The sequence below is a fragment of the Carcharhinus amblyrhynchos genome, chromosome 8 (genome assembly GCF_965287045.1).
Source record: "Carcharhinus amblyrhynchos chromosome 8, sCarAmb.v2.hapA, whole genome shotgun sequence".
Taxonomy (NCBI): domain Eukaryota; kingdom Metazoa; phylum Chordata; class Chondrichthyes; order Carcharhiniformes; family Carcharhinidae; genus Carcharhinus; species Carcharhinus amblyrhynchos.
The window spans coordinates 124248974-124273454 of record NC_137331.1 but is presented as its reverse complement, the minus strand read 5'-3'; the positions used below and the strand labels follow the sequence as shown (position 1 = coordinate 124273454).

Sequence of the window (24481 nt, the reverse complement as noted above, 5' to 3'; positions counted from 1 at the left end):
TTTCTATGGTACATCTGTAAAATTTGGTGACAGTTGTAGTGGACATACCAAATTTCCTTAGCCTTCTGAGAAAGTAGAGATGTTGATGTGCTTTCTTAACTATAGCGTTGGCATGGGGGGGACCAGAACAGGTTGTTGGTGATCTGGATACCTGAAAGCTTGAAGCCCTCGACCATTTCTCCAAATGCTGCACGACCTGGACAACAGTCAGGCTTGGGCTGACGAGGGGAAATAACATTTGCATCACACAAGCGTTAGGCAATTATCATCAGTAGTAAGAGGGAATCTAATCCCCTCCTTGATGTTCAATGGCATTACATCTTCGAACCTTTCTTTCAATCGTAGAATCTACAGTGCAAAAGGAAGCCATTCGGCCCATCAAGACTGCACCGACCACAATCTCACTCAAGTCCTACCCCCATAACCCCACGCATTTATCCTAGCTAATCCCTAAGGGGCAATTTGGCACAACGAACCCACCTGATCCACACATCTTTGGATCCTGGGAGGAAACCGGAGCACCCGGAGGAATCCACGCAGACACGGGGAGAACGTGCAAGCTCTACACAGTCAGTGACCCAAGCTGGGAATCGAACCCGGGTCGCTGCATTGAGGCAGCAGTGCTAACCACTGTCACCATGCCCCCCCAACATTATGGTGGTTACCATTGACCAGAAATAGAACTGGACTAGCCATACAAATAATGTGGCTGCAAGAGCAAATCAGAGGATTGGAATTCTATAGCGAGCAATTCACCTGACTCCTCAAATCCTGTCCACCATCTACAAAGCTTAAGACTGAAGTGTGATGGAATTCCCTTCACATTTGCTGAACGATGCACCTCCAATAACATTCTTAAGTTCAACACAATGCAGGTTTATCCAGCCCACTGATTAGCATCCCATCAACCACTTTCAACATTCAACCGCTTCACTACTATTGCACAGTGGCAGCCGTGTATACCATCTACAAGATACTCTGCAGCGATTCGTCAAGGCTGTTTTTACAGCACTTTGGGAACACTAGCTCCTGTAGGCTCCCTCCATGCAACACAATATCCTGACTTAGCTTCTTAATTCTGCAATTTCCTCCTTAAACTTCTGACTCTACATCTCTTTACTCAATTAAGACATGCTCGTTGAAATTCCGTTCTTTGTCTTAAGTGTTTAGGAATGAATCTTGGCTGTGATGCTGTCATTTGTTAATATTCAGTGTCTTGAGTGGTTTTCTTGACATTATATGCATGAAAATTCTTGGGGAATTCAGACAACCCATTTAGAGTTGTAGAGTCAGAGGTTTACAGCATGGAAACAGACCCTTTGGCCCAACTTGTCTATGCCGCCCTCTTTTTTTTTGAAACCCCTAAGCTAATCCCAATTGCCCATGTTTGACCCATATCCCTCTGTACCCATTGTACCCATGTAATATCTAAATGTTTTTTAAAAGATAAAATTGTACCTGCCTCTACTACTACCTCTAGCAGCTTGTTCCAGACACTCACCACCCTCTGTGTGGAAAAAATTGACCCTCTGGACATTTTTGTATCTCTCCCCTCTCACTTTAAAACTATGCCCTCTAGTTTTAGACACCCCTACCTTTGGGAAAAGATATTTGTATCATTTGAAATAATTCAGAATCCCTTCGGATCATTACTGCCTACCTTCATACAAAACTTTAAAGTCTATATTTATAGAAAGCTTCAGGAGAACAATCATTTAATGTGCAGGTTCTGATGTATCAGCAATTCAAGGAGTACAATATTTTATGCAACTTGGAACAAAGACTAGTCAATGCTTTAAAGTCCAACAGAGCATTTAAAAGTTTGGCACTTTGATTGCAAAGCCTTTTATGTTTGATTGCAGGAAGAGGGCAAGCTGAGCTGTTTCTTGGCATGTTTTGTTTTCGAGTTTGCCAAATTGTTCTGTATCCTTAGTACCCAAGACCTTTTAATAAATGCCTGGGATGTGAATCTGCCGCAGCATGGTAGATACTTCATTTTGTTTCTCCTGTATCAAAGAGTAAGATTAATCCTGATACTCATACTTATTAAGGACTGGATTTGATTAGAAAATAAGCCTGCCATGAGTTCCCAGGCACAAGATGATTGCATGGCAAAATAACTAATATCACAGTGCCTTGGAGCTGAGTGACACTAAGCTTGGTTTACATAGAACATAGAACACTACAGCACAAACAGGCCCTTCGGCCCACAAGTTGCGCCGATCACATCTATACCTACCAAGCCATAGAACTATCTGTAACTTCCAATGCCATTAGATCCCATATACTCATCCAGAAATCTTTTAAAAGACTCCAGTGAGTTCGCCTCTACCACCACCGACGGCAGCCGATTCCATTCACTCACCACCCTCTGAGTGAAAAACTTTCCCCTAATACCTGCGCTGTACTTGCTTCCCAGCACCTTAAACCTGTGTCCTCTCGTAGCGACCATTTCAGCCCTGGGAAATAGCCTCTGAGAATCCACCCTATCTATTCCTCTCAACATTTTATAAACCTCTATCAGGTCGCCTCTCAACCTTTGTCTCTCCAGGGAGAAGAGTCCTAGCTCCCTCAACCTATCTTTGTAAGGCATGCCTCCCAATCCAGGCAACATCCTTGTAAATCTCCTCTGCACCCTCTCAATAGCTTCCACATCTTTCCTGTAGTGAGAAGACCAGAACTGCGCACAGTACTCCAAGTGGGGTCTGACAAGGGTCCTATAACTTTGCAGCATTACTCCCGACTCCTAAACTCAATCCCTCGATCACCCTGGAGCTCTCTCTGTTTCATTTCACAGAGTTCAGTTTGTGCTTCACTTGATACCAAAGTTATCTGACCATTGGAGAAGTTGTAGATGCTGGTGTTGGACTGGGATGGGCACAGTAAGAAGTTCACAACACCAGGTTAAGGCCTAACAGGTTTATTTGGAGTCACAAGCTTTCGGAGTGCTGCCCATTCATCAGGTAAGTGGAGAGTTGGGTTCATAGCATGCCGTTTTGTGAACCCAACTCTCCACTCTCTTGTGGAAGGAGTAGTGCTCTGAAAACTCAATTCCAAATGAGCCTGTTAGACATGTGTTGTGAAACTTCTTGCATTGGAGAAAGGTAAGGTTGGTAATAATTGATCTTTGAGCTGCTTGTTTGTGTTAAAGTTTTTCTTTTCCTTCTATTTAACAGGTTGATATGCAGAAGCCCAGTGCAATGGATGTTGATCGACTCCAAAGACAAATCATCATTGCAGACTGTCAAGTCTATCTTGCTGTACTTGCCTTTGTGAAGCAGGAGCTCTCGGGTATGTTGTGAGTTCAAGTGAACACTTTTATTTTAATGTTTCTGTTTGGAAAGTTACTTGGATATCCTTTGGAAAATTTTTATTTGTAATAAAAGGAATAATATTGAATCTGTGGAGTTCTTTACCACAGAGGGCTGTGGAGGCTGGGTTATTAAGTATGTTCACAGACAAATTTTTAATCAGCTAGGTATTTAAAGGTTTTGGGGATAAGGGGAGGGGAAATGAAGTTGAGGATTATCATACCAGATTAGTGATGATTTTGTTGAGTGACTGAGCTGACTTAGTGGGCTGAATGGCCTACTTCTGCCTCTGTCTTGTGGTCATTTTTGTCTTTATTCAATATTCCCTTTTATAATTTTTATATTGCTGCCTTGCACGCAGTCCTTTAGTGCACAGTTGCCAGTCTGTCTGAGGTATATCTGCATATAGATGATATTTATATGCACATGTAGCTTGGCTGGTCCACCTGTCATTGGCAAAAAAGAAACAGTTTAGAGCACACCAGTTTTTAACATCAGTTTTGGGTTTTTTTTGCTTTTTGGTGTATTTGGTCAATTTCGCTTTGCTGTAGTAAAAGGGGTATTTTTTAAAAAAGGGTTGCTTGTAAAAGATTGACAAAAGTTCTCTTTCTCTCCTCCCAAATTAAAGCATACATTAAAGGTGGGTGGATCCTCCGAAAAGCATGGAAAATTTACAATAAGTGTTATGCTGAAATTGATGCTCTGCAGATGTTGCATAGAAAGAGGTCTCAGGAATCGCTGAGGTCTGATCGGGCAAATGATAACCACATTCCTGCTGTATCGCTACAAGAAGAGTCACTAAGTAGACTGAAAGGTGCTGTCAGCTTTGGCTACGGGCTTTTCCATCTTTGTATATCAATGGTACCTCCTAATTTGCTGAAAATCATCAACCTACTGGGGTTTCCTGGAGACCGCTTGCAAGGATTATCTTCCCTAATGTATGCAAGTGAAAGTAAGGACATGAAGGCTCCATTAGCTACGTGAGTAGGTGTATTGAGTATCTGATTTTTAATTTTTTTATGACTGCAATCTATTTGAATAAATATACCTCTCGGTGTCATATCACTTGGATCATCTTTCCTGTTCACCTTATGAATGTTAGTGCGGTTTTTCAGGGGAAGGAACATGCTGAATTAAATTGAGGCAGTTCAGCTTGTTAATCGTCTTTGATATGGTCTGACTTTGTGTTGGCACAAGTAATTAGTGCTTGAGAACGCCAATCTTGTTTTGAAAAATGTGCTTTTTTATTATTTCACAGCTTACATCTGAAAACCTGTTCTTATGGAGTCACAGTGGTGTAGCTTCTACATCTTTGCCAGCTCTCTGCAAGAACACGAGCTAGTCCCATTTCCCCGTCCTTCCAGTTATGCTGCAAATTATTTTCTCTGTAGGTGCTTTTCCAGTTCCCTTCTGAAATCTGTGACTGAATCTGCCTTCAACACATTCTCTGGCAGTACATTCTAGATCTTTCCACTTGCTGCTTTAAACAGCGAGCTTTCTTTTTGTTCTTTTGCCAATCAACTTAAATCAGTGTCTTCTAGTTCTCAGCTGTTCTGCCAATGGAAACATGTTCCCTCTATCTACACTGTCCAGATCCTTCACGATTTTAAACAGCTCCATCAGCCTTTTCTAAGGAAAATGACTCCAGCTTCTCCAGTTTATGCACATAACTAAAATCCCTCATCCACAGAACCATTGTTATAAATTTTCTTTGCCCTCTCTAAAGGCCTCACATCCTTCCTATATTGAATACACTATTCCATTAAAGGCTGAACAAATGTTTTATGATGTCATATCCATGTTGCTACTGTTCTTTGTATTTCAATACACCAAATCAGCTGCATTATTATCTGCCTCTCTGTTAATCATTAAAAATCTCAAACTGAATTAGCTAAACATGATTTGCCTTTAACAAAGCTGTACTAAGTGTTGTTAAATATCCTGCCAAAACTGATTTATTCCAGAATTTGTTAAACTACACCTTGTGAGGGGAAATGGAACCAACCACGCACCACCTTCCCCCCCGCCATAGTGTTGTTGCTATTTGAGCTCTGGTCGTCACCGAGATTTGATCATAGAACATAGAACACTACAGCACAAACAGGCCTGTCAGCCCACAAGTTGCGCCGATCATATCCATACCTACCAGGCCTATCTATAACTCTCAATCCCATTAAATCTCATGTACTCATCCAGAAGTCTCTTAAAAGACCCCAACGAGTTCACCTCTACCACCACTGACGGCAGCCGATTCCACTCACTCACCGCCCTCTGAGTGAAAAACTTACCCCTGACATCATCTGTGTACCTGTTCCCCAGCACCTTTCACCTGTGTCCTCTCGTAGCGACCATTTCATCATGGTTTTGATCATGTGGCATTTGCCCAATGTTACATTTACATATACTGCAGTTGAGCATCTCAGTATTACCCTGTAGCTTTGTAACGTAGAAACCTCACTGCTTCTCCACCTCCTTCTCCTCCTTTCAGTTACCACCCCCACCCTTAGTATCATCACCTTTGGCTCGGAGTCTACTGGTTTATGATATGTTTCTGCTAAGTGCCTTGGAATGCTTCTCTCCGTGAAAGAGCACTGCATAAACTGCTCTCCGCTTGCTGCTCTTCTGGTGGCTTTCTCTGAATTCCATCTCTTTATGAATAAGTGGTGTTGAACCAGGCGGCATGCTTAAAATTAATTTGCAAACCCCATAGACCATCAATTTTTAAGATTGCATAGTTCTTCCTCTGCAGCCTTTTGTCGCCATTGTTTCTTCTATACAGCCACTGTCACACTTGTCAACCCTAGATTCTATTTCACTGGTTCACTTCTTAGCTACTGACATAAGTGCTAATTTGCCTAATACATTACCACTTGTATCCACTCCCAAACCTAGCACAGTTTTTCCATCACCTCTATTTTCACGGATCTGGATTTTCTATGTTTCTTAACTAAATCAGTTTGAAACCATTGTTCTTGTTTGGCATGCTGTATTAGCGGAGTGCTTCAAGGATCAGTGCTGGGGTGTTTCGGCTATTTACAATCCAGGGGGCGGGGCAAGAAGGAGAGTGGGAATGGAGAAGTGGGAAAATGGAAGTGAGAAAGAAGATGATGAAGTTGAATTTGAATGAAGTTTTAGAATTATCTAGCCGAGGGTTTTGTTTGCTCCACAGTTGAGTATGTTCAAAACTGAGAGTCGGATTTTTGATCTTGGGGAATCGACTGTAATAAGGAGCAGGTGGAAAAAATGGAATTGAAGGACAAGAAAAACCATAATCTTATTGAATGGCAGAGCAGGTTCCTGTTTCTGATTCTAAATCTCTCCATGGCTTTGCTGAACTGTAGACTTCTCCTGTGGCCCTATGACTGGCTTTCTGTGCCATCCAAAATTTTTTTCGTTGCTTATGACTGATGCACCAGAAGTATCTCTGAAGGTCCACTGCAGTATCTTGGAGTAAAATCTTGGGAAGTGGAGCATTGTGAGACAAAAATTGACATTGATGCACATGAGTTATCCGGAGAGTTGAACAAAGGCTGCTGGGGGATGTGGCAGAGAATCATACACAGATTTCCAGAGTTTCATAAACATGATTCATAGATGAAAACTCAAGATGATTTCTTGGGGCTCAAGGGATATGGGAGGGAGGGAGGAATCAGGATATTGAATTTGATGATGAACCATCGTCAAAACGAATAGCAAAGCAGGCTCGAAGGGCCAAATGGCATATACCTGCTTCTAGTTTTCTATGTTTCCATGATACCGTCTATCAGGATGGTACCTGTCTAACCACATGGAGAATCCAGGAAACATCCCATACTAATTTACAATCAGCATATCAATAGCGTGAAACACTTGGTCACTCCAGCTTGCTAGATTGTGCTTGTGGTTTATTGTCCAGTTTTGGCCCTTGGGTCATGCACTTGTCTGCAGAAAACAGTTTCCTCTCTCAAAGTGAGTTGTAGTATTTAAATCGTGCACAAATGGTAAACCTCTGCTGCTTTCTCTTTTAGATTAGCCTTGCTATGGTACCACACAGTGGTGCGTCCTTTCTTCGCTTTGGACGGCGTGGATGCGCAAGCTGGGCTGAGGGAGGCAAAAGACATCCTACAGACAAAGGAAGCCATTTATCCAGACTCCTCGTTGTTTCTGTTTTTCAAGGGAAGAATTCAACGATTGGAGGTACAGCTCTGTTGTATTTATAGACCTTAAAGTGTTCATGATGAGCAGAAATGGAAAAAAGCTTTGATAAGAGTCAGAAGATAGTTGTTACACCCGTTGACAGACTTTATCCTGCTTGACCTGCCTTTTTGCCATTTTCTTTTCTGTCCACAGAAATTTAACCAATACCATTTTTTGAATCTATTTATCCCTGTCTTATTTCAAATGCCTGGATGGTAAATGGTTTCACAAGTATTTTAGGATTTTTATAAAAATAAACAAAATTCTGTCTAACTTCCTAATTTTGATTAGAATTGAAACCCTTCACCATTGTGAGCATTTTGCTTGGATTGACCATTTAATGGTGTAGTGCTAATGTCACTGGATCAGTAATCCAGAAGCTCAGGCTAATGCCCTGGGGAAAAGGATTCAAATCCCAATTCAATTAATAAAAAAAATCTGGAATTGAAGGCTTTTCTCATGAAACTAAAAACCTATCTGGTTCACGAATATCCTTTGGGTCTTTAGTGAGAGTGCATCTTGAATACTGTGTGCAGTTTTGGTCTTATTTAAGGAAGGATGTAAATGCATTGAAGATGGTACAGATTGGCACCTGGAATGAGCAGGCTGTCTTATGAGGCTAGGTTGGAAAGGCTGAGCTTGCTTCCACTGACATTTAGAAGAGTGAGGGGTGACTTGATTGATGTATGTAAGATCCTGAAAGGTCTCGACAAGGTGGATGTGGAAAGGATGCTTCCACTTGTGGATGAGTTCAGAGCCGGCGGGGGCACTGCTTTAGAATTGGAGGTGACTCTTCTCGGACAGAGACGAGGGGAATGTTTTTCTCAGTGTGGTGTGACTTTGGAACTCTCTGCCTCAGAAGGCAGAGCAAATGGGATCACTGAATGTTTTTGATGCAAATAGATTCTTGTTAGGCAAGGTAATCCATGTGCATGAGGAATCGGAGGGGGAAATGTGGAACTTGAAACGCAAGCAGATCAGCCATGATCTTATTGAATGGTGGAGTGGGCACGAGGAGTTGAATGGTCTATTTCTGCTGCAATTTCATATAGTCGTATGTTTTTGATATAATTTATTATTGTCACATTGTAAAAAATATTGTTTCTTGTGTGCTATACAGACAGAGCATACGAAAGGAACCCTGCAATCCTTATCCAGTCTGACCTACATGTGACTCCAGATCCACAGAAATATGCTTTCCTCTGAATTGGCCCATCAAGCCATTTTGTCCAAGAATTCATGAGCTACTTAGGAACATAGGAATTGGGAGTGGCAGTAAGCAGTTCAGCCCTTTGAGTCTGCTCTGCTATTTAACAGGATCATGGCCGATCTTATCCTGGTCTCAACTCCACTTTCCTGCCTGCTCCCCATAGCCCTCACGCTAGTCGTCCAAAACATAGAATTCTCTTTCTTGAATTCTGTCTCCACTGCACTCTGGGACAGTGAGTTCCACAGATTCTCAACATTCTGAGAGAAGTAGTTTCTCCCCTTCATATGATTTTAGAAGTTCCGGATCCTTTTAAGCCTCATAAAGTAGAAAAGTTTAACTTCTTTCTCATGATTCTGAATTCCTGATAGGTGAAAAAAGACTGTGCCACTATTGTAATGTCTTTCAGGGCAATGGTTAGGGTTAGAACATAAGAACATAAGAAATAGGAGCAGGAGTAGGCCAACTAGCCCTTCGAGCCTGCCCCGCCATTCAATAAGATCATGGCTGATCTGTCGTGGCTCAGTTCCACATTCCCGCCCTCTCCCCATAACCCTTAATCCCCTCTCTCATCAAAAACCCATCAACCCGCGTCTTAAAAATATTTAGCGAGGCAGCCTCCACCACTTCAACGGGCAGAGAATTCCAGAGATTCACCACCCTTTGAGTGAAGAAGTTCCTCCTCAACTCTGTTCTAAACCGCCCCCCACTTTTAGTGGTTGGGTTGCCAGATCTATTAGCAACAAGTTGGATAATATGAAACTAGTACCTCAAGCAGCACATTCTGGATTCATGTGGAAGCTTGATTTGTGTGAAGTGATTTGAAACCTTCCCCTTCTCATCCTCCTCCCTGTATGCACCTGCCTTCACCCATCAAGCTTGTCTTGGTGATGCAACCTTGTTCTTTCATCAATCATCAGGGATGCCCCTCTTTGACAACTTGTGGGTTTAACCCGACTGTTCACTTTAACCCAAGTAGAAAAAGGATCCAGATGTAGCAACTCAAAAAATTTGCCCTCGTGAGGCACTGTGAGCCATCAGCAACAGCAGAATTGCCCAGAATTTCCTTTACTCAGTTGTTACCATCAAGCTGGGCAATTTGCATGTTTTCCCTGTGTCTGTGTAGGTTTCCTCCCACAGTCCAAAAGGTGTGCAGGTTAAGTGGATTGGCCATGCTAATTGCCCCTTAATGTTCGAAGATGTATAAAATAGGGGGATTAGCTGGGTAAATGCATGGGGTTATGGGGATAGGGCGAGTGGTGGGCTTGGATAAGATGCTCTTTCGGAGAGTTGGTGCAGTTTGGACGGGCTAAGTGGCGGTGTCCTGCATTTTCGGGATTCTATGATCCACCCTGGTTTAACAAAGAGAACAGGAGGGCACTCCAGGAACAACTGAGGTGTCAAAGTGATGAAGCTACAACACGGTACTAGTTGTATGCCAAAGCAGCAGATCAGATTTAAGCCTTACAGTCTTCTCAAATCCACTCCTGAATGGTGGTAAACAATTAAATAATTAACTGAAGAAGGAGACTCCACAAATATTTCCACCCTCAATAATGGGGGAGCCCAGCATATACAGAAGGCACTTTCAATCATCTTCAACCAGAACTGCTGAGTGGATGATCCATCTTAGCCTCCTCCTGAAGTCCTCAGCATCACAGATGCCACCAGTCTTTAGCCAATCCAGTTCTCTTCACGAGGTATCAAGAAATGGCTGAAAGCACTGGATAGTGCAAAGGCAATGGGACTTGACAATATTCTGGTAATAGTACTAAGGGCTACTGCTCCAGAACTTTCTGTGCCCTAACCAAGTTGTTCCAGTCCAGCTACTGAACTGACATAGCCACAACAATGTGAAAAATTGCCCAGGTATATCTTACCTCAAAACGTAAAACAATTTCAACCTGACCAATAACTGCCCATCAATCTACTCTGGCTCATCAGTAAAGTGATGGAAGGTGTCATTGACAGTGTAACAGGTGGCACATCATGGGAAATAATCTGCTGATTGATGCTGAGTTAAGTTCTGCCATGCTTCACCTCATTAGAACCTTGGCCCAAACAAGGGCAAAAGAGCTGAACATGAGAGGTGAGATGAGCGTGATCGCCTTTTACATCAAGGCAGCATTTGACTGAGTGTGGCATCAGGATTCACTTGCACACTGGAATCATTAGGAATCGGGGGAAAACTCTCCACTGGTTGAAGTCATACCTAACAAATAGGAAGATGGAAGCAAAAAGTAAATTACTGTGGATGCTGGAATCTGAATTAAAAACAGAAAATGCTGGAAAATCTCAGCAGATCTGACCACATCTGTGGAGAGGGAGAGAGAAAGGGTCATCCAGACTCTGAACGTTGGCTCTATTCTCTCTCTGCAAATGCTGTTAGACCTACTGAGGTTTTCCAGCATTTCCTGTTTTCGTATTGAAAAAGCAAGCTGGTTTTGGTGGTTGGAGGTCTATCCAGGGCATCGTTGCAGGAGTTTCTCAGGGTAAATGTCCTCAACCTAATCTTGAACTGCTTCATCAATGACGTCCCCTCCAGTCATAGGGTCAGCAACTCCTCAGGTACTGAAGCAGTCTGTGTCCATATGCAGCAAGACTGAACAGCATTCAGGCTTGGGATGACACATTGCAAATAGCATTCATGCCAATAGGTGCCCAACAATGACCATTTCCAAAAAGAGATAATGCAATTGTCTTGCCATGGTGTTCAATTACATAACCATTGTTAAATCCCCCACCATCAACATCTGCAGGTTGCCATTGACCAGAAACTGAACTGGAGCCATCCATATAAATACTATGGCTATAAGAGAAATAAAGGCTGGGAATTTTGCAGTGACTAACTCACCACATGAATCCTCAAAGCCTGTCGATCATTTATGACTGTATGCTATGACTATAGCACTACATTCTGCACTCTCTCGTTTACTTCTCTATGAACAGTATGCTTTGTCTGTATAGCATGCAAGAAACAGTACTTTTCACTGTATGTTAACTCCTGTTACAATAATAAATCATCTACAAGGAACAAATCAGAAATGTGAAGGAATACTCTCCACTTGCCTGGGTGGATGCAACTCCAACAACAGTCTAGAAGCTTGATGCCATCCAGGACAAAACAGGCTGCTTGATTAGCACCTGACCAGCCATTTTCAGTGTTCACTCCCTCCACCACTGACACTTGGTAATGCTATGTGCCATGTACAGATGCACCACAGCAGCTCTTTCGACAGCATCTTCCAAACCCACAAACTCCATCACCATAGAAGAACAAGGACAGCAAATGCATGGGAATTCTTTCACTTGCACGTTCCTCTCCAAGCCACACTTAATCCTGATATGGAATTATATTGCATTCCTTCACTGTTGCTGGATCACTATGCTAGGATGCCCTCCCTCTCAGCAGGTTATACCTGCACCACTTGAACTGCAGTGGTTTAAGAAGGTGGCTCCTCAGCACCTTTCCATATGGCATTTGATGATGGCCAATAAATGCTGGAATAACTAGAGACCCCACAACCCTGAAAGGATAAATTTGAAAACAGTCTGAGAGAAAAGATTGAGGAGACTTGGGTCTGTATTCTCTAGAGTTTGGAAGAATTTCATTGAAACATACAAAATTATTACATGATTCAACAAAGTAGAAAGGATGTTTCCAGACTGTAGGGTCTAGAACCAGGAGACAGTCTCAGAATAAGAGTTTGGCCATTTAGGATTGGGGTGAGGTGAGGTTTCTTCACTCCAAGGGTGGTGAATCTTTGCAATTCTCTACCCAGAGAGCTGTGGGGGTTCGGTCATCGACTATATTCAAGATAGAAATTGTTAGAATTGTAGATAGTAAAGATACCCAGAGATATGGGGATAGCGTGGAAAAATGAGTTGACATGAACATTGAGCCATGATCTAGTTGAATAGTTGAGGTGGCTCACGGGCCAAATGGCTGACTCCTACTCATTTCCTACGTATCTGTATAGCATTTTAATGTAGTCAGCTATCCCAAGGCTTCACAGACATATAATCAAATGAAATTGGACACCAAGCCACATTAGGACAGATGTAAATGTCATCTTGGTGGCACTGGTTGATTAATTTACGCACCTGGATGCTGATGGCTGAAAACAATATAAATGCAGCTTCAGTGTGAAAGGAAAGTAGCAAAGTATCTCCTTTATATGGATTTAGCATGGATTTAAAATCAATTTGTTTTTCTCTAGTGTAAAATTAATAGTGCCTTGACGTCATTTCAAACTGCGTTGGAACTAGCTATAGATCAGCGTGAAATCCAACATGTATGCCTGTACGAGATAGGTAAGTGCTTTATTTCCATGGGTTGAGGTTTATAAGTAGCGACTTAAATCTGAATGAATTATTGCCTGTGTCATGGTTCTCTGCATAAGATGAAGTAAGGTCATGTTGTATGCAAGACTATTTTAAAATTCACCCAGGGTATGTACTTGCATTTCTCTATGCTAATGCCCAGAGAGATTCAAGTAATGGCAATTCTCCTTGGGTTTGGTGGGAGGGGAAGGAGAAGAGGAGGGATAATAGAGGTAAGTGAGAGGCCTTTTTTGATTTTAGGTGGCTCAAAAGTGACATGCCTGGTGATGGAAGTTTGGAGTTAAGTCAACCAGCTATGGCTCAATCAGTAATCTTATACATAAACTGGGTAGGTCTACAGTCTCTAGTGGTCTGTTTTTTTATCAGCCAGCCTGGTCATTAATGGAACCCAGAGAGTAGATCTGTCACTAGGGCCAGGAATTTCCCCTACCCTGTTTCCTATCTTGGGCATTTACTGAATTAACACTTCAATTTTTTTTTGCTGACTAGACCTTTTCCTAGGCCCTTTTTCTTTTGAATGCATTAGTTTGCTTTTCTAGCCTCCCTAGCTGGTATTGATGAGCTCTGTGTGGTTTCAATATCCTTTTGCTGGTGCCAAAACCTAGACTCAGCCAAGCTCTGGGTGCGTAGGTGACTGTTGGCAAAGTGGAAGAGACTTCATTTTCATTTTGGACTAACTGAGATTAGCCTGAGGGTGGAGTTTGGTGGGATTCTAGTCCAGAGGCAACTGGATGTTTGTAGACGTTAAAGGAGGAGGGATTTGATTGGAGGAAGTGTGAGCAGTGCTGGGCTCACAGGAAGAACTGGAGAACAAAATCAGTTGTGCTGAAAGAATGGGACAAGTCAGCCTGTCAAAGGTTTGTGCATTCTCTATGATTTGTCTTCTAGTGTGCACCATCACGCCAAAGATGTACCAGTAAATTCTCATCAACTCATCACTCCTGCCTTGCTGAGTTTTTTGGGGAAAGAGAAGTTCCCTGTGTCCCTTGGGTTCAGGCTTCTGATGCAGATTTGTATGAAAAAAAAACAAGTCAGCCTACTGAATGGGAAGGGCAGTTAAAATAGTCGTGATGTGGACTGACATGAAAAGGGAAAGTTCATTTCAAATATCAGCACTGGAGGAACAGAGTAAGACTTGAAAATAATACATTGATTGAAATCTGGTGACTTGCAGCTTTGTAATATTGCATGAAATAATCATTTTAGGGAGAATGGTGCAGAGTGGTGGAAAGAGGATTGGAATTTGGCAAGTGAGGTACGACTCTATGTTGCATGGAAGGACAACCAATGGATGCACCTGTGCAATACATTAAATAGTTTAAAGGATAAAACGCCAGGTTCTATTAAGATATGTGTTATTGAGTCAGTTGGTTTATATTTATATTTAACTGGAACTTTGTTCCTGTTTTCAGGTTGGTGCAGCATGATAGAAATGAATTTTAAGGATGCATACAAGTCTTTTGCACGGCTTAAAAACGAGTCCAGGTGGTCACAGTGCTATTATGCGTATTTGACTGCAGGTTTGTACATTTTTTTTTGTAACTGTTTATAATAATATCCTGTGCTATATAATGCTAAACACAGGCTATGTTGCTTGGTCCAGATTTGAAGGTCAGATCAGGTCTATTTGGTGTGAAGCAACATGAGGGTTATGGCTTTTAAACAAGTGAATTTGTGCTCCCTCTCCCCACAACTCCAGAACATAGAACATAGAACACTACAGCGCAGAACAGGCCCTTCGGCCCATGATGTTGCGCCGACCAGTTAAAAAACAATGACCCACTAACCTAAACCAATCCCTTTTCGTCCATAAACCTATCCACGGATCTCTTAAACGCCCCCAAACTAGGCGCATTTACAACTGCAGCAGGCAGGGCATTCCAATCCCTCACCACCCTCTGGGTAAAGAACCTACCCCTGACATCCGTCCTATAACTACCCCCCCTTAATTTAAAGCCATGCCCCCTCATGCGAGCTTTCTTCGTCCGAGGAAAAAGGCTATCACTATCCACCCTATCTAAACCTCTAATCATCTTATATGTTTCAATAAGATCCCCTCTTAGCCGCCTTCTTTCCAGCGAAAACAACCCCAAATCCCTCAGTCTCTCCTCATAGGACCTCCCCTCCATACCAGGCAACATCCTGATAAACCTCCTCTGCACCCTCTCCAAAGCCTCCACATCCTTCCTGTAATGTGGGGACCAGAACTGCACACAGTACTCCAAGTGCGGCCGCACCAGAGTTGTGTACAGTTGCAACATGACGCTGCGACTCCTAAATTCAATCCCCCTACCAATAAACGCCAAGACACCGTATGCCTTCTTAACAACCTTATCTACTTGATTCCCAAGAGTCTTTAAATGATTGAAAGAATACCTTAGATTATTAGTGAAACCGTGCAGTTATCGGAGAACAATCCTTGTATGTACAATAAGTTCCATTCTTGGATTTAAAAAAAAGAATGGAACTATTTGTTGTCGGCTCCTCTTTCTTGTTCTTGTGTTGTTTCTGGTTACTGACATATTCCGTCAGGTCTCCAGGTAGAAGTACAGGATCCAGAATTCTACCACTGTTTCTATTGCAGCAAAATAATTATACGCATAAAAGTAAAATACTGCAGATGCTGAAAATGTGAAATAAAAACAGAAGATGTCGGATAAACTCAGCAAGACTGGCAGCGTCAATCTGTGGAGAGAGAAACAAAATTCCAAGTCTGTATGAATTCTCAGTGCTGCCGGGAAACGTAAACTGGAGGAACAATTCATTTTCCAATTTAGATACATTACAGCCTTCTGGACTGTAGTGAGTTCAACAACTGTGAACGTCCTCTTCTATCTTGACCCCTTTGTTGTGTTCTTTGTTCTAATTCAAACCCTCCTCTCCCCTACAGGGTCATCTGTCACTTGTTCTTTTTTTTTCTCACTGAGCACTGACCTTTATTCTCCTATACCTTACCTATCTGCTGCTGTCAGCACCTTTAGTCTTCCATGCTGCCATTAACACTCCCTTTGTCTTGTATTCATGACACCTTTGTCAATCTCTCCTTAGCTGCCACCTATCCCTGACCATACTTGACCTCATCCTCACCAACCTGCCTGTCGCAAATGCATCTGTCCATGGTAGTACTGGTAAGAGTGACCACTGCGTATTTCTTGTGGAGACAATGTCCTGCCAAGTGATTAAACCGTTTCAGCCTCCGGAGGTCCTCAGCATCACAGATACCAACCTTTAGCCAATTCAGTTCACTCCATGTGACATCAGGACAAAGCTGAAGATACTGGAATACTGCAAAGGCTGTGGGCATTGACAACATTACAGCAATAGTATTGAAGACAAAAATAGAAAATACTGGAAAATCTCAGCAGGCCTGACAGCATCTGTGGAGAGAGAATAGAGCCAACATTTCGAGTCTGGATGACCCTTCGTCCTGTGGGTACTGTACAGTACTGAAGAATTTTGCTCTAGATAAAAGCAAATTACTGTGGATGCTGGAAACTGAAAGCAAAAGGGAAAATGCTAGAAAATCTCAGCAAGTCAGGCAGCATCTGTAAGGGGAAAAAAGAGCTGACATTTCAAGTCCAGATGACTCTGTCAAAGCTGGAGCTTTGCTCTGCAGAGCTTTGACAAACGGTCACCTGGACTCAAAACGTCAGCTCTTTTCTCTCCTTACAGATGCTGCCTGACTTGCTGAGATTTTCTAGCATTTTCTCTTTTGACTTCTGCTCTAGTACTTGCTGCATCTCTGCCAAGTTGTTCCATTCCAGCTACAACACTGCCATCTATCTGGAAACGTGGAATCTTGCCCAGTTATGCCCTGTACATTAAAAAAACAGGATTAATCCAACCCAGTCAATTACCATCCCATTATCAGTCTACTCTCAATCATCAACAAAGTGACAGAAAGGGTTATCACAATGCTGTCAAGCAGCTCTTACTTAGCAATCACCTGTTCACTGGTGCACACTTTGACTTCAGCCAAGCATAGGCCTTCCTGCAATCTTGTTTTGGAAATATATTGCCATTTCTCCACTGTCGCTGGGTCAAAATCCTGGCTGCCTGTCTGAGTGTACCTATACCACATGACTGTAGAGATTCAAGAAGTGCAGATGCTGACGTTGGACTGGGGTAAACACAGTAAGAAGTCTGTGGTTTGAGGCTTCTTACCGAGATTCAAGAAAAATCAGCACCTTTGTAAGGGCAATAAGGATGGATAATAAATACTGGGGGTCAGCAATGCTCACGTCCCAGGAATGATTTTTTTTTAGAAGTGGTTAGTTAGGATATGGTACATAATTTATGATTGCTTTTTCACTTTTGTTTACTTTGTTTTACTTGCAGTACTGTTGTATATTGATACTTTGAGCTGAGGAAATTGCAAAAATCGTGTTTTATTTTTAATCAAGCATGCCAGGGCGCAACAGGTGAGACTGACAAAGCACAAGACGTATTCATAGAAGTCCAGAAGCTGTTCAGAAGAAAGAATAATCAAATTGAGCAATTTTCCTTCCGGAAGGTAAGCTGACAGAGTTCAGTTTTTAAATTTGACACATTGCATGTTGGACAATATATGGGGCATTCGAGAGTGTGACACCAACGATGCTATCAAGGAATAGAAGGCAGAGAGTGGTTGTGGATGGGTCTTTTTCTGCATGGAGGTCGATCACCAGTGGAGTGCCCCAGGGATCTGTTCTGGGACCCTTGCTTTTGTGATTTTTATAAATGACCTGGATGAGGAAGTGGAGGGATGGGTTGGTAAGTTTGCCGATGACATGAAGGTTGGAGGTGTTGTGGATTGGGATGTCAGAAATTGCAACGAGACATAGATAGGATGCAAGACTGGGCGGAGAAGTGGCAGATGGACTTCAACCCAGATAAATGTGTAGTGGTCCATTTTGGCAAGTCAAATGGGATGAAGGAATATAATATTAAGGGTAAGACTCTTAGCAGTGTGGAAGATCAGAAGGATCTTGGGGTCTGGGTTCATAGGACTCCCAAATAGGCTTCACAGGTAGAGGATGTGATTAAGAAGGCGTATGATGTACTGGCCTTCATCAATTGAGGAATTGAGTTTAGGAGTCGGGAGATAACGCTGCAGCTTTATAAGACGCTGGTCAGACCCCACTTGGAGTACTGTGCTCAGTTCTGGTTGCGTCATTACAGGAAGGATGTGGAAGCCATAGAAAGGGTGCAGAGGAGATTTACAAGGATGTTGCCTGGATTGGGTGGCATGCCTTATGAGGATAGGTTGAGAGAGCTCGATTTTTCTCCTTGGAGAGACGAAGGATGAGAGGGGGACCTGATAGAAGTGTACAAGATGTTGAGAGGTATTGATCGGATGGATTCTCAGAGGCTTTTCCCTAGGGCTGAAATGGCTGCCACAAGAGGACACAGGTTTAAGGTGCTGTGGAGTAGGTACAGAGGAGATGTCAGGGGTAAGTTTTTCACTCAGAGGGTGGTGGGTGAGTGGAATTGGCTGCTATTAGTGGTGGTGGAGGTGGATGTGATAGGGTCTTTTAAGAGACTTCTGGATGAGTACCTGGGACTTAATAGGATTGAGGGTTATAGGTAAGCCTAGTAGGTAGAGATATGATCAGCGCAACTATGCTCTGGAGGAGGGAACCGAGTGTAGGGTGTCGAAATTTGCTGATGACACCAAGATTGGTGGAACGGCAAATTGTGCGGAGGGTGTGAAGAGTACAGAAGGATCTAGATAGGCTGGGCGAATGGGCCAGGAAATGGCAAATGGAATTTAATGTTGGCAAGTGCGAGGTGGTCCACTTTGGTAGGAATAATGGTAGGAAGGATTATTACTTACATGGAGAAAAACTGCAGCAGGTGACGGTGCAGAGGGACCTCGGGGTCCTTGTGCATGAGTCGCAAAAACCCAGCTTGCAGGTGCAGCGCTGGTCAGGAAGGCGAATGGGATGCTGGCCTTCATAGCGAGGGGGATTGAATATAAAAGTAGGGAGGTCTTGCTGCGGCTGTATAGGGCATTGGTGAGGCCGCAGCTGGAGTACTGTGTGCAGTTTTGGGCGCCGTACTTAGGCAAGGATATTTTGGCCTTGGAGGGAGTGCAGAGGAGGTTTACTAGGCTGATGCTGGAGTTGAGGGGGTTGAGCTATGAGGAGAGGCTGAATAAACTAGGCTTGTATTCGTTAGAGTTTAGAAGAATGAGGGGAGATCTCATTGAGACATATAAGATGATGAATGGGATGGATAGGATAGAGGTGGAGAGACACTTCCCGCTCAGAAAGGATAGTAGGACTAGGGGACACAGCCTCAAGATAAAGGGGGGGCGGTTTAGAACGGAGTTGAGGAGGAACTTCTTCACTCAAAGGGTGGTGAATCTCTGGAATTCTCTGCCCGTTGAAGTGGTGGAGGCTACCTCGCTAAATATTTTTAAGAAGCGGGTTGATGGGTTTTTGATAAGAGAGGAGATTAAGGGTTATGGGGAGAGGGCGGGAATGTGGAACTGAGCCACGACAGATCAGCCATGATCTTATTGAATGGCGGGGCAGGCTCGAAGGGCTAGATGGCCTACTCCTGCTCCTATTTCTTATGTTTTGTGGGCCGAAGGGCCTGGTTGTGCTCTGGTTTTTCTATGATTCTATGAGTCTTTTCAGCTGACATAATTCTGCCAGATACTGCACAGATTCTGTTCCTGTATTTTAATCTTGACAATGCAATGAAGGAAAAAATGTCAATGAAATGCTTGAACAAATCCAGCCAATTGTTCTCCTAAAATGCCTTGGAAAATTGAAGTCAAAATTGTTGAAGGAATTGAGTAATACCAATGTAATTTAAGCTTCCTTAGTCCTACTCTTAACATAAATGATGAGCTGAAATCTGCTATGGTGGCTTTAATCCACAATCTTCTGTCTTAGCTCAGAGTGCTTCTAGCTAATCAAAGCCGACAAGAAGAGGGACTGCTTGTAACGTGTTACATTCCCAGTTGGTGGCTGGGCCTATTCCAGAATGAAACCCTAGCTCAAATGACCATAACTTTTTTTAGAAAAGATGGAGGAACAGTGTCATGGGTGCGCTAATTAATTTTAACAATAAAACTTTTTAATTAAATATGAAAACTTGGGTATGATACTCCTTTACTCCTCCTTAGCTTGACAGTTATACACAAATTTTAAGATTAATAATGAGTTATAAACAATATCTTAAGCTATAAAGGACTCAGTATCAGAAAGTCCTTTTAAATGTACAAATTGGCTGTGGTCAAATACACTATCCACTCTGACCGCAATTTAGATTCTACGGATTTCCCCTCAAAATCCTCCCAGATGATTGTCATATGAGTGTTTCCAAATTCCACTCCCAAAAAACACGCTTTAAAATCCCCTTTCACAATAATGCTTTACATCAGTTTGCATTCTGAAATTCAGTCCAGCTTTACCAAATTAGTCTTTGCCACCATGCTGCCTGTTTAACAGTGGTTAGCACTGTTGCCTCACTGCACCAGGGACCCAGATTCAATTCCAGCCTCGGGTCACTGATTGTGTGGTGTTTGCACATTCTCCCTGTGTCTGCGTGGGTTTCCTCTGGGTGCTCCGGTTTCTTCCCACAGTCCAAAGATGTGTGGGTTGATTGGCGATGCTAAGTTGCCCCTTATTGTCAGGGGCGCTGGCTAGGATAAATAAGGTGGGGTTATGGGGATAGGGCCTGGGTGGGAATATGGTTGGTGCAGACTCGATGGACTGAATGGCCTCATTCTGCACAGTAAGATTTCTATGATCCTGTGAAACAAAGTTTCCGCTCCCCTTTTGACAAAGAATCCAATATCCAGGTTTTACACACACACCGCCTCCCCCCGGATTTCTTTGTCTTGACTGTTGTACAAACTGTTCACAATTATTTTAACCTGTGATTCCCAGACTATTGAAATGGCATCAAACTTTTCATTTACCTGTAGCTTTGGTTACTGCAATTGTCTTTTTCACACACAGCACTTGTTTGCTTTTCCTTTGAATTCTCCTGAACAGTACTTTGTTCAACTTCGGAGTCTCTTGTCTCTTAACTTCAGTCTTAACACATTCATTATGTCTCGCTTTCCTGGTTATCTGGACTGTATCTGGTTCTTTGGAAAGTCTGCCTCTTTACAGCTCCCTTTTTCTGGGCTGTTTCTCCTGGCAGAGTTGAGAGATGTTCAGTCCTCTGTGCCTTGTTTCCAACTGCCAGCAAATGCAGTGAAAAGTTAAACTTTCAAGCCTTTCTACCTTAAAAGGTCCCTAGTTGCCAAGCAATAGTCACATGCTTCTGACGGTTTATTTATGTTTCATGCTGTAACCCTTTCTAAGCACAATAGAAGCACAGTTTGAATTGAGCAAACCCTCCACTCCCCCTCAACATTGCACCGCATCATCATCCACCCTTTTTCCCACTCCTTCCATGTCCCACGCATGAGAAATGCTGAAAACAGAAAATGATTAAAATACTTAGCATTAGGCAGCATCTACGGAAAGAAACAGAGTTAACATTCAGGATGATGATGTAAGAACGTTAACCTGAAATGTGAACATTGTTTTCTCTCTTCACAGCTGCTTGACCCTGCTAAGGATTTCCAGTGTTTTCCATTCTTGCTTGGATGAGTCTGTTGTAAATTTGGTGAAAATTAGATGAACATTTTTAGTGTCATGTTTATTCATTTGTGTGCAGGCTGAAAGATTCCAGAAGGAGAAACCCACCAAAGAATTATGTGTTCTCGCTGCCATTGAAGTGTTGTATTTGTGGAAAGCACTCGCCAATTGTTCCCCTTCAAACCTACAACGAATGAATCAAGGTAACTCAATACTTCCCATAGTTTTGTTCATTTTACGTTGAGAGTTGCAGCACAAGAACAGTCCATTTGGGTCTCATGGTCTATTCCAGCAGTTGTAACCCACATGGACCTTTTTGCACCCGATAAGAGTCATCAAGTCATACAGCACAGAAAAGGCCCTTTGGTCCATCAAGTCAGCACTGACAACTACCATTAAAGTCACACTAATCCCATTTTCCTACACTTGTCCCATATCCTTGAATGTTATGATGTTCCATTCAAGTGCATATCCAAATTTTTTTTTAAATGGTTGCAAGGTTTTTGGCCTCCACTACCTTTCCAGGTAGTGCATTCCAGATTCTCACCACCCTGTGAATGGAAGTGTTTTTCCTCAAATCCCCTCTGAATCTCTTGCCCCTCACCCTAAAACTGTGCCCCCTCGTGATTGACCCCCATTACTTTCTGACCTTTTTCCCTTTTGAGTTATCTCGCTTTCCCTTAAAAGTATCTTTGTTCTTCATTGCAAACATTCTATGTGTTAGCAAGTTCCACATTCTCCCTGCTCCTTACATAATTGAACCTTATTCCTGGCACTATTCTAATTAACGTCCTCCACACCAATTTTCCTGAATAAGAACCAGGTTTCTCCATTATCCAGAATCTTTTGTACAAAAGTATCTTGGGCTGACATGACTTGTGGCTTGTTCCTCCCATTTTTGCAAAGGAATTGAAATTTTTTCACGCTGCAATCAGCTTAGTTGTTCAAAGTTACTAGTTTAGCAGTAATTACGGATGTAATTTTCACAGAATAATATATTTTTATCCCATATAGAAATAGCAGGAGAGGCTGTCCACTTAGATAATGCGGTGTACAAATTGGCTTGGAGGCTGACTGAATAGATAAACAGCTCCTTTGCTAAATAGATCATCGTAAAATTGATTTTTACCCATTACCAGAAAGGGGCAATAAAAATCTATTTTCCGAAGAAAATAAGAAATAGGACGGAATTTTACCAACACATCTGCTCGAGGTTTGTACGATCCTGTCCGAGGCCAAAGGAGAATGCTGTTCTCCGAGCCAAGATGGGTAAAATTCCAGCCATAGAAGCAGGTGTAGACCATATCACTTCTAAAAGCTACTCCTCAGCTAATCAATATGAGCATAACTTCTAAAACAGCTCCACCTTTTCACCTTATCCCTGTATCTCTCCACCCCTGCCCCGCCAGTTCTGTTAGTGCCCAAAATCCTATCAGTGTCTGTCTTGAATATTCTCTACGACAGAGTACTCACAGTTCTCCAGGGTAGAGAATACCAAAGGTTCACAACTCTATTGCTACTGGTGGGTCAAGCATCAAATTCTCTGCCACTTTTGGACTTTGCGATTTTATGGAAAATCTCCTCCAGATGGTCTCACTGAAGACCTATATAACTGCGGGAAACCTCCTTACTCTTGGAATTCAATTTCCTTCCAACATTTATTGATCTCTTGCCTTTTAAAGAGGAATTTCTTGACTCAGAGAGCTCTACCCAAGAGCATTGCGGATGTTCAATTACTGAGTCATCGTTGGAATTCTGACTGACTGTATTTTTGAGTATTTTGCCTGGGCCTGTGCCCCTGCTTATTTGTGTGTGAGAGAGATAGGTAAAACCGAAAGATGGCACATAAGTAGTTACAGGAGGTTTTCAGATAAGGTCATTGACGTGTGTGTGTGTGTTTACAATTTATTCATGTATACCACGCTAATGTTTTATAAAGGAATGCTCTGTGAATGCTTTCACTTTGTAGAATTTATTTGAAATTGGGTGATGCCTAAGTCATATTATAATATGTGTTTACCCCAAGATATCCTCTGTTTAAAACTGTGTTTCATAGATCATTAAATACTACAATGCAGAAGGAGGTCATTCAGCCTTTCAAGGCTGCACTGACCACAATCCCACCCAGGCCTTATCCCCTTAACCCCATGCATTTACCCTAGCTAGTCCCCCTGGCACTAAGGGTCCATTTAGCACAGCCAATTCACGCACACATCTTTAGATTGTGGGAGGAAACCCACACAGACATGGGGAGAATATGCAGACTACATACAGACGGTGACCCAAGCTGGAAATCAAACCTGGGTCTCTGGCATTGCGAAGTAGTAGTGCTAACTACAGTTATCTTATTCTGGCTCCTTTATTCGTTGTGAATTCAAGCCTTATGCTCAATAATCTTTTGATGCTGTTGTTCCCATTGGTAATCTTGAGTGCCTTTGTACTACCTGATATGTAACTAAACAGTAGATAATCCCTAACATCTAAACTGGTACATCTTTTCAATTAATTCCCACATGTATCACTCCAATGTTTTTGAGAGTGAACTAAGACGTTTGATAAGATGAGATGGATACAAATTGTGAACTGCAATGTGACCACTCAATGCCCCCGTCATTATTGGATCCACTTTATTCAGTTAGCAGCTTCCTCTGTGTAATGAAGTGCAATAATGAACATAATTTAAGGGTGGCTTGGACAAGTTGGGCTGAAGGGCCTGTTTCCATGCTGTAAAACTCTATGCCTCTAATTTCCTTCATTCCTGCACCTCTTCTTTAGAAACAGCAAATATTTCTATTCATATCTTTATCTTAAATGGACATTGGCACCACTATGCCAGTCGGTGGTGAGGCAAGGCTCAC

At 42.5% G+C, this 24481-nt stretch overlaps 1 protein-coding gene across 3 annotated transcripts in view; it reads left to right on the top strand.

Moving 5' to 3' along the window:
- Positions 1-24481, top strand: part of ttc39c (tetratricopeptide repeat domain 39C) — a 91847-nt gene that overhangs the window by 60847 nt on the left and 6519 nt on the right. For all 3 annotated transcript variants that reach the window (XM_080194754.1, XM_080194755.1, XM_080194756.1), the window contains 7 exons: positions 3177-3291; positions 3940-4291; positions 7319-7487; positions 12915-13008; positions 14451-14558; positions 17442-17551; positions 21703-21826. In XM_080194754.1, the coding sequence (XP_080050880.1) occupies positions 3177-3291; positions 3940-4291; positions 7319-7487; positions 12915-13008; positions 14451-14558; positions 17442-17551; positions 21703-21826 (1072 nt within the window). The remainder of the gene's footprint in view (positions 1-3176; positions 3292-3939; positions 4292-7318; positions 7488-12914; positions 13009-14450; positions 14559-17441; positions 17552-21702; positions 21827-24481) is intronic.